The 16,360-nt window shown below is 40.9% G+C and overlaps 1 protein-coding gene across 9 annotated transcripts in view; it reads left to right on the top strand.

The window, feature by feature from the left end:
• The window catches only part of CALD1 (caldesmon 1), a 248,553-nt gene that overhangs the window by 205,258 nt on the left and 26,935 nt on the right, over positions 1-16,360 (top strand). For 6 of the 9 annotated variants that reach the window (XM_082311259.1, XM_082311261.1, XM_082311257.1 and 3 more), the window contains 3 exons: positions 12,000-12,146; positions 13,718-14,759; positions 15,404-15,487. In XM_082311259.1, the coding sequence (XP_082167385.1) occupies positions 12,000-12,146; positions 13,718-14,759; positions 15,404-15,487 (1,273 nt within the window). The remainder of the gene's footprint in view (positions 1-11,999; positions 12,147-13,717; positions 14,760-15,403; positions 15,488-16,360) is intronic. The other 3 variants (XM_082311265.1, XM_082311264.1, XM_082311263.1) reach the window with 2 other exon arrangements.

Raw genomic sequence — 16,360 nt, 5'->3', positions numbered from 1 at the left:
GAGTTCCATGAAAAGTGTTGGGTTGGTTTTTTTTTTTTTTTTTTTTTACCCTTTTTAAAGAACTGTGGCTTTTAGATTTGTATTTCCAGTGTGATTAATCAGCTCTCATGTACTCAGCTTTCCACACGCTTTCTCCGATAGTTTACACTGAGTTGTTTCGTAGTTTCTTATGAGTAACTTCTCCTGGAATAAGGATCACAGTGGAGCAATGTAAGGGGAACAGGCACATCTAAGGGAAAGCTAACTGAAAGGATAAAGCCAGAATATTTTATTGTGTTTATTCGGGTGTAGTTGCAATGGCTGCATTTCAAACTTCCAGCTGTTTAAATTGCGCAGTGCTGTTATACGATGTCTGCAAATGATTGTAACGTTAGCGTGCTGTTCAAAGTGCTGTACGTGACCTTTCATATCTGTACAGGCCTGTTTTATGGAAGGGTTTTTTACCTTTCATGAAGGTGAAAGACATATCAGGATTAGCTTTTGGAGAGATGCATGGAATGTATCTGCCCCTAATCCTGTTAGCAAATGACAGGATCTGCACTTGTAATTCCTCTGCTGTCTCACTGAAAATGTCTCCTAATCACCTTGGCTGTTGACAGTAGGTTTCTTAAACACCTGAGAAAGAGACAGATGCTTGTCCATGTTAAAAATGAACAGCCATGAATTTCTCTTGAAACCAAATCCACACCTGCACAGCATACGTGAGTTGTGTGCATGGGGAATCGGTACTAGAATACTTTAAGACATCTGATTTTCATTAATTTTTTTCCCAGTCGCCATATGTTGTAGCACTGAATGTATTTGTAATGCCGTATCCCCCCTAAAGTGGTTTATTTCAGTTAGCATAAGGCTTCACAGTCTGCTCTGTTCTGCTTGTTCTGCTGTTACATTTCAGATGCTTTCCCGTTTGCAGGGTGTATTTCAATATTTAGTCTGTTGCGTTATGTTAAGGCTGTGTCCTCCTCTTGCATACTTTGTGTCGGGAAGAGTGGATGAAAAAAAGATTATTCTACGATTATCTGAATGATTATCTGGTAAAATTATTTTTCCAGGCTCCCTGTGTTCAAATACATGCCTTGTACTTTATTCCTGCAACACAGTCTTTGCTGTATTTCTGAAAGCTCCAGCAGACATCTTCAGGGACCTGTCTGGCCCTGAGCAATAGTCATTTAGTTACAATCTCTAATCCCCTGGGAAATATAGAGGGGTTTTGACACTTCACAGAGTCCAGGCTAATGCTAACATCCATATTTTTTATGAATTGAGCAAGAAAAACAGCGTGTTCTGACCCTTTGTAGGCATTTCAGATCACATAACATTTCAGGCAAGGCTGAAGAAGTTACCAAGTCATGTGTAGTCTGGGTAATCATGACCCACTGTCTTACAGTTTCCATTCTGTCAGTCATGGTGGATTTTGGCTTTCCAGGCCCTGGAGAGCTGTGTGAACCTGGCCTAATGCTGGATGTTAACGGCAGAGTCACATATCCAGTGCTGGTGCTTTCGCATCCCGACAGATCTCTTTCCCTTTTCCCTGTCCTCCAGGTATTTCTCCATTCCCAATCTCGTGCCCTGCAGGGACAGAGGCTCTTCATCCATTGCTGCTGTCTGTCTCTCCCTTTTCCCAGCTCAGGGAGATCTCTTATTTCAGGCCCCTTCCTACAGGCCAGTCCTTGTTTGATCCCTGCTTCCACCTTCCTGCCCCACCGGTTCTCTGTCCCAGTCTTGTCCAAATCCATTATCAATTTCAGTCTTAAATCAGCGACTGATGTTACAGTTACAGAGCCATAGCTGTAGCCTACATGCTGATCAACTCTAGGTGTGGCTGTATTTCAGTAACAGATGAAATATCTCCTTTCAAGATGGGTCCAGCAGTATAGGTGGGTGTTGTCCCTGATATCGATCAATGTGATGCCGGGAACGTTCTTCCCTTCAGGATTCACCCATGGTAGAGCCCTGGTTCCTTATCACACCCTGCAAAACCTGACAGGCAAGTGAAGAAAAAGCATGAATGCAAAAGGGGATTCTGCTCATAGAGAAGATTTGTCATCTTAGAAAACCAAAGCCATGTTTCATCTCAAATTTCACATCTTGTCTTGGCAGGATGGATGGTGAGCGGGTATCTGCTGGAAGTTGATTGTGAGTAGGTTGGGTACAGTGATGGAGGATTAGAGAGTGTGTGATGAGATTGGTTTGGATGTTAATGAATCCAGTGATTCTCTGAGTTAACTTTTTTAGCGTTTGTCCTTACGTGATATTCAATGGAGTATGTACAAGTTGAAACTAAAGAAGCTTCCCATGTACGAGACTTACCGTCATGGTCCTGCGCTTCCATTGAAATTACAGTCCTCTTAAAATGCAGCAATCCTCTTAATCTTTGTGGAAGGAATGAAACGCAAGCATCAGTTTGAGGCTCTCTATTTCCTAGTGTGCTGCATTAAACAAGCCTGCAAAGCAGATAACCAGGGTGAAAGTAGAGAAGTAGATGAAACTGATAGGCCAGAGGCTGGGTTTCCAGGTCAGCGGTACATACATAATTTATAATAATTCAGTTTGTGCTTTCCTGAAATTGTAGCTTTGTTCTTGTTTGCTAGTTTGGGAGGATGCAGCATACTGTTTTGGAATAAAAAAAATAACACCAGAAATAATCTGTTTTTTAAAAAAAGTTTAAACTTTTTTCTTAAGAAAGCATTACCTGCTGCAGTTACAGGGCTAAACTGGACCATGAGCAGAGAAGAGTGAAAGCCAATCCTCCTTCCATCCAGTCTCCTTGCCTTTGTCTCTATAGCAAAACCTTGCTAAAATATCCCTTGTTTCCGTCACTGCTGTAGCTATGTTAGGGTGGAGGTAGCCTGTACTCTGAGCACCATGAGTGCTAAATCTGATTTTTAGCTCACCTAGCTGAGGTGAGCTTACAGTTGCAGGGCTTGTCTGGAAGTTCTGCTTTATGCCATTGCTGCCCTCAGAATTGAACTGTTAGGAAGAAACACTGGGATGCTGGAAAAAGACTGGCATAAAAAACATTGAAGTTGCTATTGCACCCTAATCCCAAGGGTAAGAAACCCAAAAGTACAATTCAGCTGGAAAGTACTTATATCAGTCTAAAAAATAAGCATTTTACCCCCTCTTTATTCATTAGTTTAGCCCCTCAAAGTGTATCCTCTAGGTACAGGGCTAAGACAGACCCTGTTCTGCTTAATCTGCAACTTTGATTGAGTTGTATTTTGGGAGTCCAAGCTGGAGGAGCTACAGCTTTGTTCAATAATAGCACTCTCTTGCATTGAAAGGGAGGTGGTTACATCGTAAAACTTGGCAAAAACAGACCATTGCTATAGGTATAGGGAAACTGAACAATAGTAATTGGGAATCCTCTTGAAATGGATTATTACTATTGGACTTAAATAAAAGAAAAGACTCCACTTCCTAATGACAACACAATTTCCACTCCAGCCTCTGGTGGGAAAAATATATTGCATGTGATATGAATATTTTTAAATACAAAGAAAAACAGTTTCTCGTGTTCATTTCTGAGAAAAAAATATATATATTTTATACTTGTATGCATATAGAAAAAAAATATATATTTTATACATGTATGCATATAGAAAATATATATAGAGAAAAATTGTTGTTGGGCCATTAAAAATGGTCCTGTGCTCTTGTTCATGTTCCTCCCCATAAGGCTGCAGATTTCCTTGTGTGCTTTTGCTCCAGATTCCCCACAGCCTATCTGATGGGACATCCATCCCTGCCTACACAGACCTCAGGGTCATAGTTTGACAACGTGACTATTTAGGATGAGAAAATGGCCCAATAACAAAAATCCTCCTCATGCCTTCCTTCCCTCCCTTGCCTTCATTAAATGATCTCTGATAGATATCATAGATGATGACATGAATTTTTTGTTAATTAAAAAGATGTATGGAGGAAATACAGAACTTTGTAGCTTGAGCATGACACATCGGAGACATCAGTTTGCCTAAAGGTGCCTGTAAGAAAATGTAGCTTTCATTCCTCAAATCTTTTGTGTATTTTCTAGAAAGACCACAATTCTCAATATGCAGGGGAACGTTTTAAAGTTACAAATGCTCGTGTCTCTCTTCATTTTTAATTCCTTCTGTCTTGAGTAAATATCTCAATCATGACAATTGGAGTTTTATTTGCAATGAAATATAAAAGAGGAGGAGTTAAGGTCTTAACGTTGTATACATTCAGTAAGCTAGCAATTTGAGGTATGAAAGTGCCTTGAAAGCCATACTGAATACAGGGGCCCAAAACCACAAGAAAGAAAATTTATGATTTGGCTTTGTAGCAATTGTGGATTGTATATTCTGGGGCGAATCCTGTAAGTCTTTACTTATGCCTCAGCTAGGCAAAATGCCCATTATTCTCAAGTCATGTGCCTGAAATATTACTGGGTAAGGCTGTGGCATAAATTATTTTGGATTTTACATGCAATAAAGCACTACAAACTAGAGGTGGTGGCAGCAAGCAGAAAGCAATTTGCTGCAGAGTCAACAAATACCACATCAACCACAGTGGTATGCACAGCAATTGGGTTTTGCTCCCGCTTTTTTAAGTTTGAAAAAGTAAGCTTGTTTTGTACAGTATTTTGCATGTTTGTCATCTTCCAGGGAAACAGATTTCTGGGTGAATTCCACTAAGCTTCAGGGAAAGCAGTAAAAAAGTAATAGTTATCAGCTAGAAGACACTTGGCCAATTATTGTTTTCTGCCCAGTTGCTTTTTTTTTTTCTTTTCATGTGAAACTTCTAAATTAAAACAGATTAAATATACTGCACTGCTCACTGACAGGTCAACGTCAAGTCTGCTGTGGATGAAGTAAAACTGCAGAGCATTACAGACTTCACATATTGAGAGAATTACATGCTTTTTCCTGGGACATTTCCAACAAGCGCTTTTATCTAAATATAATATATGTCGGAGGCAAATTTGACATTGTTTCAGTAGCTGAAGGTTTTTACCCTTCATGTTAGCGGCCCTGCATGCGATTTATGCTGAGGTACTCAAAGGCGATTTACCAGAGTTATTTGAATGTGGTTGGAGAATCTGCTTGCATTTCATATTATGAAACAGATCATCAGTTTTCAGCCATGAGGAAAAAAAAATAGACGTGTGCATGAGTCATTCTGCCTTTGTGCAGAATGATGCAGTGATGTTACAGACTGGCTCTAACTACGAGGCCCAGGTTTTAGGGCTTGAATCTAAAACCAAAGTAATAGTGTTGTTATGAGCAGAAAACTGCAAGAAATGAGACAAGGCATTTGAAATCCTGGGCGTCTACGCAACTGAAACTTACATTTTCAACAGAAACCAGTAATTTGGGAAGCCAGGATCTGTCCGAGAGGCTTCAGTGCCATCTTCAGCAATGAAATAAAATCTCTGGCTACTTTAGGCATGAATTACTTGGTAGTCACCAAGTATTTTTGTTGTCAGTATGGAGTCATTTTCCTTTGTGGTTATTGGCTTGCATATCATTTTTTATACTTAATTCTTCCATGTGGATTGCTTGCACCTTAGTTTTTTAGAATCAAACTGTTAAAGGGATGAGTGTACCTACTTTTTCCTTACCTGTGAAAAATCCTAAATGCCAAAAACATCAAAAGGAAAGAAAGCATAAAGAAGAATGTGCACAAGCTGGACCTCTCAGAAGACCTTTTCTTTCCCATACTGAACTGTTTAGTCATGCAAGCAAAATAACAATCTCATAGCCAGATCCTTAACCAATGTTAATAATGTAAAGATTTTGCTCAGCTGAAACAAAAAATTAGTTGTTAAAATGCACACTGTTTTATCTTTTAGGTATTTTAGATCAAGGTTTAAAGTAGGAGAAAGGTTCCTAAAGGTGTGGTAGGAAATTAAGGATGCCAGATCTGTCAGAAAGAACGTTCTTCTGCTAACCCATTGAATAAGTGGTTACCCAGCAGAAAAATAATGATCCTTGAACTCTTTGGAGCTATGAAAAATAAGAAAGGATATTAAAAGCACACAGTATGAAAACAATGTAAATGAGAAGGGAATACATTGAAAGGTGTGTCAGTCTCTTTATTTTTCCCAGAGAACTATGTGGACATCTGGGTAATTTGGCTGCTCAGGAGTATAGGCTGTGTAGCTCTGGAGAACGCGTGGGTGAAAAGAGTAAAAAATATTTGTGAGACAGAGATAAATTGTAAGCAGAATGAGAAGGTATGTACCTTCTGTAAATGGAAGACTGTAGTGTTTAAGTCCAGCAGGTGCCACCATATAATCTAGTCTAACTTCTCATACCTAAGAGAGAATGGAATTTCACTAGGTTGCGTCTATAATGAGCCCAAGAATTCGTATTTTACTGTAGTATAACTTCCAAAAAGTCATCCATCTTACTGTGGAGATGCAAGAGATGGATGTTCCATCATTTCTTGTGTATTTAATCACCCTCACTGTTAAAAACATGTGCTTCATTTCCAGTTTTAATTTGTCTGGGTTTAATTTCCAGCCATTGGTTAATTTTATCCACTTGTCTCTCATACATTAAATTTGAAAAAAAATGGTGCATGTCAAATTGAGAAATATGTGAAAAATATGGGTGTTAATAACAGCATTCATGCACAACATTGGACTGAGAACTGTGGTGGCATGTCTGCATGTCTCCAGCATAATCCCCTGTTTTCACTCACTACTTCTTTTTGAAACATGAGCGTTTTGGACTGAAATTCTGATCGTTCCCTCACAAAAAAATGAATCTTCTTGAGCAGGTCTGAGCAGTATGCTGGCAGCTCTTGCTGAATTATGGAGGAATGATTAGAAGAAACAGTTTTCCCCACAACTGCCCCCCACCATTCACCACATTTTTAGATATGACTTGATTGAAATACAGCTGACATTTGACACGCAAAGCTTGACAGAGGCATAATCCTCTGGAAGCATGTGCATTTGTTCTGTTTTTTTTGAGGTGAAGATTGATCAGTTGTTTGTATCCACATTTTGAAGTGTGCCTATCATAACACAAATTAAATGAACAATAAAAAAATTAAAAACACATGTAATCATAAATAAAAGGGGACCAAATATCAACAGTGACACAAAGAGCACTCCCCAGTGAGTATTATAACAGAGTCTATCCTCACTCCACCCATCCTTTCAGGAAGAGCCTGGGTAAATAGAACGGCTTTCTAAGAGCACAGAAGGCCAACAAATGCAGCTTCTATAGACTGAATCTGGCAATGAAATTTGTCATCAAGGACGTTTTACTGATGTCCTCCATCTGCCATCAATTTGGAGATACACAAGTCAACAGATGTCACTTTAACTGCTGTGGTGTTAGGTAATGAAGGGTGAAGGTTTTAGAAGTAGTTTAGATTGCAAGTGGAGGTGAAGCAGTTTGATACAGGACGAATGATCTCATTTCTTGGGGTGGACCACAGGGAAAAATCAATCTGTGATAGATGTAAAGGCTTCTAGATAACAAAGTTGTGTGGGAAAGACCTTGCTGAATAGGTACAGTTGCATCTAATTGAGGTGCATGTCGGGAGGGCAGTGCTATGAATGCAAGGTGTTTTCGCAGGCAGCAGAAAGGGAAGACAGACTGGCATTTAAGTGAATCATGGGGGAAAGAAGAGGCAGATCTGGGCTTCCTAAGTTAAAAATCTGGCCTTAAAGGATTTTGTTCTGTTTGGAAATTTTTCATGTATTTCTGACACCCGTGAGGTGGAGTCAAAGCTCGGATCCACAGCTGTTCTTTCTCCCTGCCTCCTATAGAATGGAGTAGTGTGATCCAGCTTAAATTAGGCACTTTTTTTTCCACCCATGTGAAAAATGAAAAAGAATTTAGATTCATCAGATTTAGCTTACGAGTCACTGAGGGCAGGTAGTGCTATAAATCATTAAGTTTGTCTTTAATCAGAATACACACTGTTTAGAACAGGGACCCGATCTTCCCCTATCTTTATAAAATGCCTACTGTAGCAAGCCCCTGAGCTTGATCAGGAAATTTCAGTGTTGTCATAATTCAGACAATAAATAATAATGTAGTAGTACTGGGCAAGAAACTCTAAACCCAAAGTGCCTCAGATAAGGTTTGAACTGATTTGTGGTTTTAAGTGGAAACCAGTTGAAGCTGGATTGTATGAAATGGTTTCAGCCCCGTAATCACCCTAGCTATTGCCAAGTTTCTTACTGGTTTATAACTTTATTTAAACTCTGTGCTTGACATAAAATAGAGAGGGTGCTGAATCTCTCTGAAGAAGTTCTGAGGCAGATGGCCTCATTTCCTATATTCCCAATCCAGCAGAGTTATTTTCTGTTCTAGGCTGTAGAGTCCCCCCATTCAGTCTGAGAGTAATGTTTTAGACTTACTCAAATAATCAGGAGATTTCTTGTTGACTTCAGCGGGTTTGGGATTTCAGTCCTGAAAAAAATCTGTCCTACCCACTCAACAGTGCAGAACATCTGTTGTTACTCGTCATCCCTACTGAGTGTGGTGGGAAGTGCCCTCTCACATAGATCAGATGCTCAGTCTCCTGTGCTTGAGTTGTGCTGCATGGGAAGCATGATAGACTCAGCGCTAATGCTTTACTAGAACAACTTACCAATAACGCACAGAGGTTACACTGCTTTTTCTCATGTCAGAAACATAGAGAAGGTAACAGGAGCAGCAGCCAACACTCTGCAATTTTTTTTTTTCTTTTAGTTGACGTTTAGACCAAGAGTGCGTTATCTTTGGTAACAAGATGTAGGATGGTTTCCAAGTCATCATCTTTTCATCTGAATATTTAATAAGAGTTTTCGCATATCAGAAGGCTTGGCATACCTCTTTGAGATCATGCTGTGCTGTGCTCTCGTTGCCTGAGATAGCTGGAACAGCTAACTGTAGAGAGCGACTTGCCTGCAAAGACTTTGAACAGTTATGGTGACAAATGGATATAAGGTTAGTTTAATTTAGTTGTGGGGTGTGTATGCATGCTGGGCAGCAAAGCTGTTCTCCAAGGGTGGAGAAACAACGCAGGCCAGCGTGGATCATCAGATTTGCATCTGTCTGATATACAGAGCTGAAATCTTGGAGTCATACTTTTTATTATTTGTTTACTCTTCGTTTAAAGAATGTCAAAAGATGTAGGCAAGTGGAAGATAAGCTCTGAAGAGCTCCCAAATTGATTTTGCTTGTGATGAGTAGCTAGGAAGAGCTGTAACAGTGGGAGAGTGAGGGTCAGGCTTCACGCTCCCAGTGGAGGGTGCATGAATTCATGTGTCTGCCTGTGGTTTACTTTCTGTGTGAAATTTGTTTGACGCCCTAGGCAGCGGAGGAGGAGGAGGTTGCTTAGATAACTAAGGAAAAGACAGTGATGTGCCAGCTGAGTTACGGTGAACGAACTCAGTGCATGATGATTGAGAGAATGGTGAGATGAACACTGTAGTCAGAAGAGTGTATTTTTCATGGGCAGAAATGGCATTTATCTAACTTGCACTCTCTTTCTTATTTCTCATGAAAAGTCAATGGCAGTTAGAGTGACTATGTTGAATCATTTCATAAATGATCCTGCTGTCAGTTTGCTCACAGCGTGGTCATTAGCCCGTTAACATAGCCAAGCTGAACCTGCATTTTTAGCCTACTCTACTGTCAGTCTGTAATGGCTACTCAGGCCCACTCCAGCAAACCTTCTATTTCTGAGGCAAGCAAAACAGCTGTAGAAGTACAATCTAGGAAGTATCATTAACATAACTGTAAAGAAAATATGATGAAGATCTATAAAATACTGCTATTAGTTGTTGATATGACTATTTCCAGATTACTGGGGATGTTTCATGTATCCGTGCTGGTGAATACTTAAGGTGATCCTTATGGGTGCAGCCCATATCTGGTATACTTGCTCGCTGTAGGAAACCACTGTGATATGCAGTGAGGCGGTGGATATACTTAAAAGGATATTGGAAGAGATTGTCAGCTTTCTTAACAGATGATCTATGTGATAAGTGTCTAAGGACAGGAAATACATATCTGTTTTCATTTGACTTATTTAATGGGTACCATTTGGTGGGATTTTTTTGCTTAGGGTATTTTTTTCTTTCCTTTTTTTAGTTTTCTGAGCAACTGGTGGTTTTAAAAAGGCATTTTAAAGAGGCTTTTAAAAGCGGTTGTTCTCCTTGCTGTGTAGGAGTGTTCTGTGTGGATACAGAGAGTAGGATAAACTACTTCATCCTCCTGTGGTCTTATTGCAAAGACAAATCCTGAGCCATAGGCACTGGGAACCAACTCAGTTATGGCCATTATCCAGCTGCCACAGGCTAAGAGCAGCATTCCCTCTCCTGTGCCCTTACATTTGGAGTTCAGAGCTAGAAAGATCATAGGCTTCTTGCAGCCAGAACATCTTACTAACAAGTGGGCTTTCTGTGGTCAGTTTGCTAATGCAGTTTTATTCCAGAGAGAGTCTCTTTCTTCTGCAAATTAAAGACCCCATTGGTTTATTATTGTATTTATATGCTTTCTATTCTAGACCTAAATGAAATGTTGATCCCCCTTTAAATTGCTTACAAATGACAGGAAGTGGTTTTCCTTGTCTTCCCTGCGTCACCTCTAGTGCTTTTAATTCGTCTCCTTCCTTTCTTCCTCTTCCCCCTACTGTGATTCTTCATGGCCGTGCTGCTCATGGCTTTCACCCTCTTTGAGAGGAGCTATTTCTACAAAGAAAAGGTTGCAAGCTCTTGAAGTGGAGCATGAAAGTAGCAAATCAAATCTTTCATGCACTGAGGCCAAGAAAAGCTGCATGGGATGAAAATGCTGTTCCAGATCTGCCAAGCGGCTCAGCCATGTTGGATTTTTAACTTCCATTTTTAATTTTTAAAGGAAAATGGAATGGGGATAATTCAATCTCTGCTGAACCTGTACTTTCACCCTTCTTTCAGAAGAGGAGAAAGGCAGTACCAGAACAAGGCAATGGGAGAGGCTGGGACCCAAAGAGTCCAGTTGATGATTAAATCTAAATGTTTTAGCTGCTTTTAATGTTAAAATATTCCTTGAAACACAAGCTTAACTGTGCTTGTTTTACTCGGTGCAGAACTCTTTTTTCTCTATGTGCATTGCTGTTTAGCTAACTTAAATGGGTGACTACATAAGGACTTCTTAACCATCATGTATCAGACCACTGCTGGAAGCAAAGTAAATGAATGTCCTGACTGGGTCTGGCACATGTTAGCTTCATATTTCACTTTCCCTGCACAAAAAGACAAGAGGAATGCAGGCCTTTCCCTTATCTCACACAGTAATAATGTACCTCAGCAAAGATTTGAATGGGCTGCAGGATTATTAGGATTGTAATGTCTTGCTTTCCTTTTCAAGTAGGATGAAACTAAATGTAATCATCTGTTGGGTTAGATGAACACAATGGGTTCTCAGCTGTAAGCTTTCATCATAGCGTCGATCTTGGATGATTTGGCCTGGCAGGGCTCTGGGCTCACAAAAATTTTGTAGGTGTCAGATGTTTGGCACTCAGAACCGAGCACTGAGAGCTGTTGTCATGCTTGTGTCTCCTTGCTTTCTAGTCCTTCAATTTTAGAATACTGTCACCATTTTAAGCATGTTATATTTAGAGGAGGCTAATGAAAAGCTGCTTGGCTAAGTCCAGTTTCAGTTACGTGGGCTTGAGCAATAGTCTGTTCAAATGCTGTTGTGTGCATTCTGGCAGGATCATGGTGCTGTCTAGCAGGATGTTTGCTCAGCTACGGAGCTGGGCTTTTATGGTCTTGGTATTTTCTAGGAGCAAACTGACAGTGTGGTGTGGCTGCTGCCTATACTATGACTATTTTGTCAAGTTCATTTCTGAAAAAGAAAACAAAACCAAGCTTTGAAACTATGCATCTCAACTTGACAGCTTATTTTCTAAACAGCATATGGAGCAGCCACTACAGCCATGCTACTGTGCTCTGATCAGCTGCTTTTTGTAATTTTTCAGTCACAGTGTCCTATATGCTACAGCCCCTTTTTTTCCATATCCCTAATACTCTGTTGCAGGCTGTCCTACCAGAGAAATGATGACGATGAGGAAGAAGCCGCCAGAGAACGTCGCCGACGGGCTCGACAGGAGAGGCTGCGGCAAAAGGAAGAAGGAGATCTATCAGGAGAAGTAACGGAGAAATCAGAAGTTAATGCCCAAAACAGGTAAAGGTCTGATAATGTTTACTGACGAGTTAACAGTAATTTTTGTTCAGAGTAGAAAAGTATCTTGAAGAGATCTGTTTTGCTACTTAAATTTTAAGCACCATGTTTGGCCATCCTTGCTCTGAAGAGGACCTAACACTGTGAGGAGCACCACTGGCTGTGTCTACACAGTGGGGTGTGAGCATCACTGAAGCTGGGCTTGAGGCCATGCTCATGACCCATTCCCAGGGTGTCCTCAGGGCTGTCTATGGGGTAACTCAGCTGGGGCTCATGGAAGGAAATACCTCTGATGAATCCTGCTGTCAGATTCCCTCAGGCATGACTGCCTCTGGCCTCACAAACCTCCAAATCTTTTGTCCTGCTTATAGGGACCATGGTGTCATGGGGCCAAGTTGCAGCTGAAACATGCCTGCAAGGTGCTGAGTGTGAGTGCTAGGCCTCAGCCCTCATCTGGCATTGTCAGAGTCATACAGCTATGAGCAGCAGAAAAGTTTATGGAGTGAGGTGCCACTTGTCACAAGCTGAGTGGGCAGAGCTGGCTTTCCAGTCGGTCCATCATTTATTCAGTTTCATGTAATCACAAATAATATATCCAGATTTCCAGTAACCATAACACAATTGACAGAAGAGACCAGAAATAAACATTGTGATATCACACTAATAGATATTAATCACAAGTAGCATTCTATTAAAGACAAAGAGAATGGATATAGATAAGAAAACAGCAATGTTTCTGATTGTAGATTATAATATTTTTCCACAATAGAGGAAAAAAAAGCTAAAAAGAGGGAAGAAACCTGCACACAGGAGAATTAAACAGCTGAATTTTGAAGGTGGCAAAAACCCTTCAGGGACTGAGAGCAAGATCCATTCCTGATACCTACAGGTGTTGAACAGCATGTCTTAAATTGGTGCTCTGCTCACTCCACTTCCTAACAGATTATTGTCCCTGTACAGACAATCACAACCTCACTGCACCCTTAATTGCCAGACTATCCCATTACGGACTGTATCTATGGATGTTGTTGCTGAACAGGAGTAGCTTCTTGTTGCTAGAGAAGTTCACTGAAGTCAGAAAGTATCTTGCTTGTGTAGCATCTTCAAAAATTTTGCCTGGTGGGAAGACTGCGCATAAGACATGTACGCCTCAGGCCAAGCTGAAGTGAGCCTTAAAACAAGCTAAGGTCTTCCAAATATTCTGCTGCACAGTGCAGAGGGAGAGGATGAATTTTTCAGGGTTGTTCATGTTTCAGCTGCTCCAAGTGTCAGGGACCATTTCAGGGCCTACTGAGGTCAGTGAGATTCCTGGGGAATTTAGCGGCTGTTGGAGCTCACCTAGAAGGGAACTTTTCCAGGCTCTGACATTGTGAAACACCATATTCTTATACAAGCAGAAAGGCCAAAATTAATCCCCATAACCATTTGCTAAATTTTGAAGTATGCAACCTGTTGTGTTTTCAAACCATGGGATGATGTTGCAGCAAGCTTTTCTTCTAGAACCAATTAAGTGCATATGTTGTTAGAAAGATTTTATTTTTTTTTTTTAATGCAAAATTGTCACTTTTATGTAGCGTGGCAGAAGATGAAACCAAGCGTACTACAACCACAGGGGGAACAGATGATGAAGCTGCATTGTTGGAGAGACTGGCAAGACGGGAGGAGAGACGCCAAAAACGTCTACAGGAAGCCCTGGAACGTCAAAAGGAATTTGACCCCACGATCACAGATGGAAGCTTGTCGCTGCCCAGCAGGAGAGAAGTAAACAATGTGGAAGAAAACGAGACCACGGGGAAAGAGGAAAAGGCTGAAACACGCCGAGGACGCTATGAGATCGAGGAAACTGAAACGGTTACCAAATCATACCAAAGGAACAACTGGAGGGAAGATGGAGAAGAGGAGGAAAAAAAAGAAGAAAAAGACAAGGAGGAGGTACAGGAGGAGAAACCGAAGGAGGTCCCCGTAGAGGAAAATCAGGTAGATGTGACGGCAGAAAAATCCACAGATAAAGAAGAGGTAGCAGAAACAAAAAATCTAGCTATAAATGCAGAGGAACACAAAGCAGAGAATGATACAAATGCTGTGCCAGAAGGGGAGCAGAGTATAACCAATGCTGTAGATAAAGAGAAGCTTAGGGATGAGGAAAAAGCTGAGGAAGAAAGGAAGAAAGCAGAAGAAAAGGAGAAACTTGAGGCAGAAGAAAGGGAGAGGTTAAAAGCAGAGGAAGAAAAGCAGGCAGCTGAGGAAAAACAGAAAGCAGAGGAGGAAAAGAGGGCAGCTGAGGAAAAACAGAAAGCAGAGGAGGAAAAGAGGGCAGCTGAGGAAAAACAGAAAGCAGAGGAGGAAAAGAGGGCAGCTGAGGAAAAACAGAAAGCAGAGGAGGAAAAGAGGGCAGCTGAGGAAAAACAGAAAGCAGAGGAGGAAAAGAGGGCAGCTGAGGAAAGAGCGAGGGCTAAGGCAGAAGAGGAAAAGAGGGCAGCTGAAGAAAAGGCTAAGCTAGAAGCAGAGAAAAAAAAGGAAAAACAAAAGATGGAAGAAAAGAAAATAGAAGATAAACAGGTAAAAGAGAAGAAAGTACAAGAGGAGAAACCTCAAGCAGCTTTCCTAAGAAAACAGGTACAGTAAACATTTTGCACCAAAATAAGACACCTGTGGTTTGTGAGAAATGTAATGCAAGAAAAGAAAAATGAATTGGAATTTCCTCACAGATCTATTCCTGCACTGAAATGACTAATACTTGTGCTCTCTCCCTTGCTCTGTCTTTTTAAAAATAAAGTTCCTTACTTCTGCTTACCAATAATACAGTGCACAGCATGCCTGACCTCACTCCATCGTTCAAAGAAAACCTTGCATGTTCAGACCTCTGCATGTGTTTTGCTGCCTTTTTTCTCAGCTGCTATAAACTGGCCTAATGCAGTAACACATGAGGTGGAGGCAGACACATCTTGGCACAAAATATTATGAGCACCTGGTAAACTGTGTGAGGAACGTGTGTGTTAAATGCAATCACGAGAGAGGGCTCTCTGCTGGGACATGTGAGCATGATGCCACGCAAGGGAGAAAGGCCCAGATGGGGGAATGGGAGCATTTGGAGAGGGTGGAGGGAGCACAACTGCACACGGAGATGTGGACACAGCAGCATATGATGGAGATGTGGCTGCACACAGGATTGATACATGAACACAGTGTGGAGATACAAAAGTGCAAACAGATGTGATGGTTTCATATTAAAAAAAACTATTAAAAACCCAAAAACAAAGGGGGAAGAAAAAGAGGTTAAAGTGGAAGCTAAAAAGGAAAAGTTACCAGATGAGAAGCTCCGACCTACCTCCAAAAAAGATCAGGTAACTTGTAAACCATTGATTTAGATGTTGTAGGGAAATTCGAGATAAGAAAGTAAATAAGAGGCATATAACTGAAAGTTGCTTGTTCAGCAAAGTACTTAAGTATGTGCTTCACTTCAAGAACATGGGTAATCCTGCAGAAATAAATAGGGATGAAGCTACTTATGTGCTTAAAATGAAGTAAATGCTTAAGTATTTTGGTCTTTCGGGGGTTTAGAACCAAGTCCTCTTTGTCTTAGAACAAATATTTCAGGAAACTCGGTTCGGGCAGTAATGCAAGGATGGTTTGCACCCTAGGGATGAATTTTTCAGGACTGGATCAACTAATCACCCTTCCCTGGTTTCCTCCCACTTTACTGTGAACTTTTTCCCTATGTCTGAGACTTACTGTTACAATCATAATAATAATAATCCAGGCCCTTTGGCCACCTGACTGCCTTAACTAATGATTTTCCCCCAAACTGCAACACAGCATGATATAAACCATGAATACCCAAGATTCTTTTTTTGTTTTAAAGAGAAAATCTACAAAATTTACTGCATTGCATTTCCACTGTAAACACAGGAGCTGGTGCCATGGTGTTTTACTGTATGGTAAGTAAATAAGATTTGGGGACCATTTACTCTTCAGGTTACACCTGGACACAGGGAGCCAATTCAATGTTGTGTAGCAACTGTGCTTTTGATTCAGTGCAGCAGGTATCAAAATACCCCCTGATTCCACTCAGGCATCGAGACTGGTCAGGGCCTTGGAGATTTGGACCCATTTGGGTTTGGCCAGGTCTGTGTGGCTTAAAGGGAGCAACAGAACAGAGATCATAGTAATAGGCAGCTTGCTGCCTGTCCAGCTGATTGGGAGCATTGAAGGTTGTA

The sequence above is a fragment of the Platalea leucorodia genome (assembly GCF_965183815.1).
Source record: "Platalea leucorodia genome assembly, chromosome: 4".
NCBI classification, from domain to species: domain Eukaryota; kingdom Metazoa; phylum Chordata; class Aves; order Pelecaniformes; family Threskiornithidae; genus Platalea; species Platalea leucorodia.
Note: the sequence above shows the minus strand (reverse complement) of the source record. Positions and strands in the feature narration are given on the sequence as shown.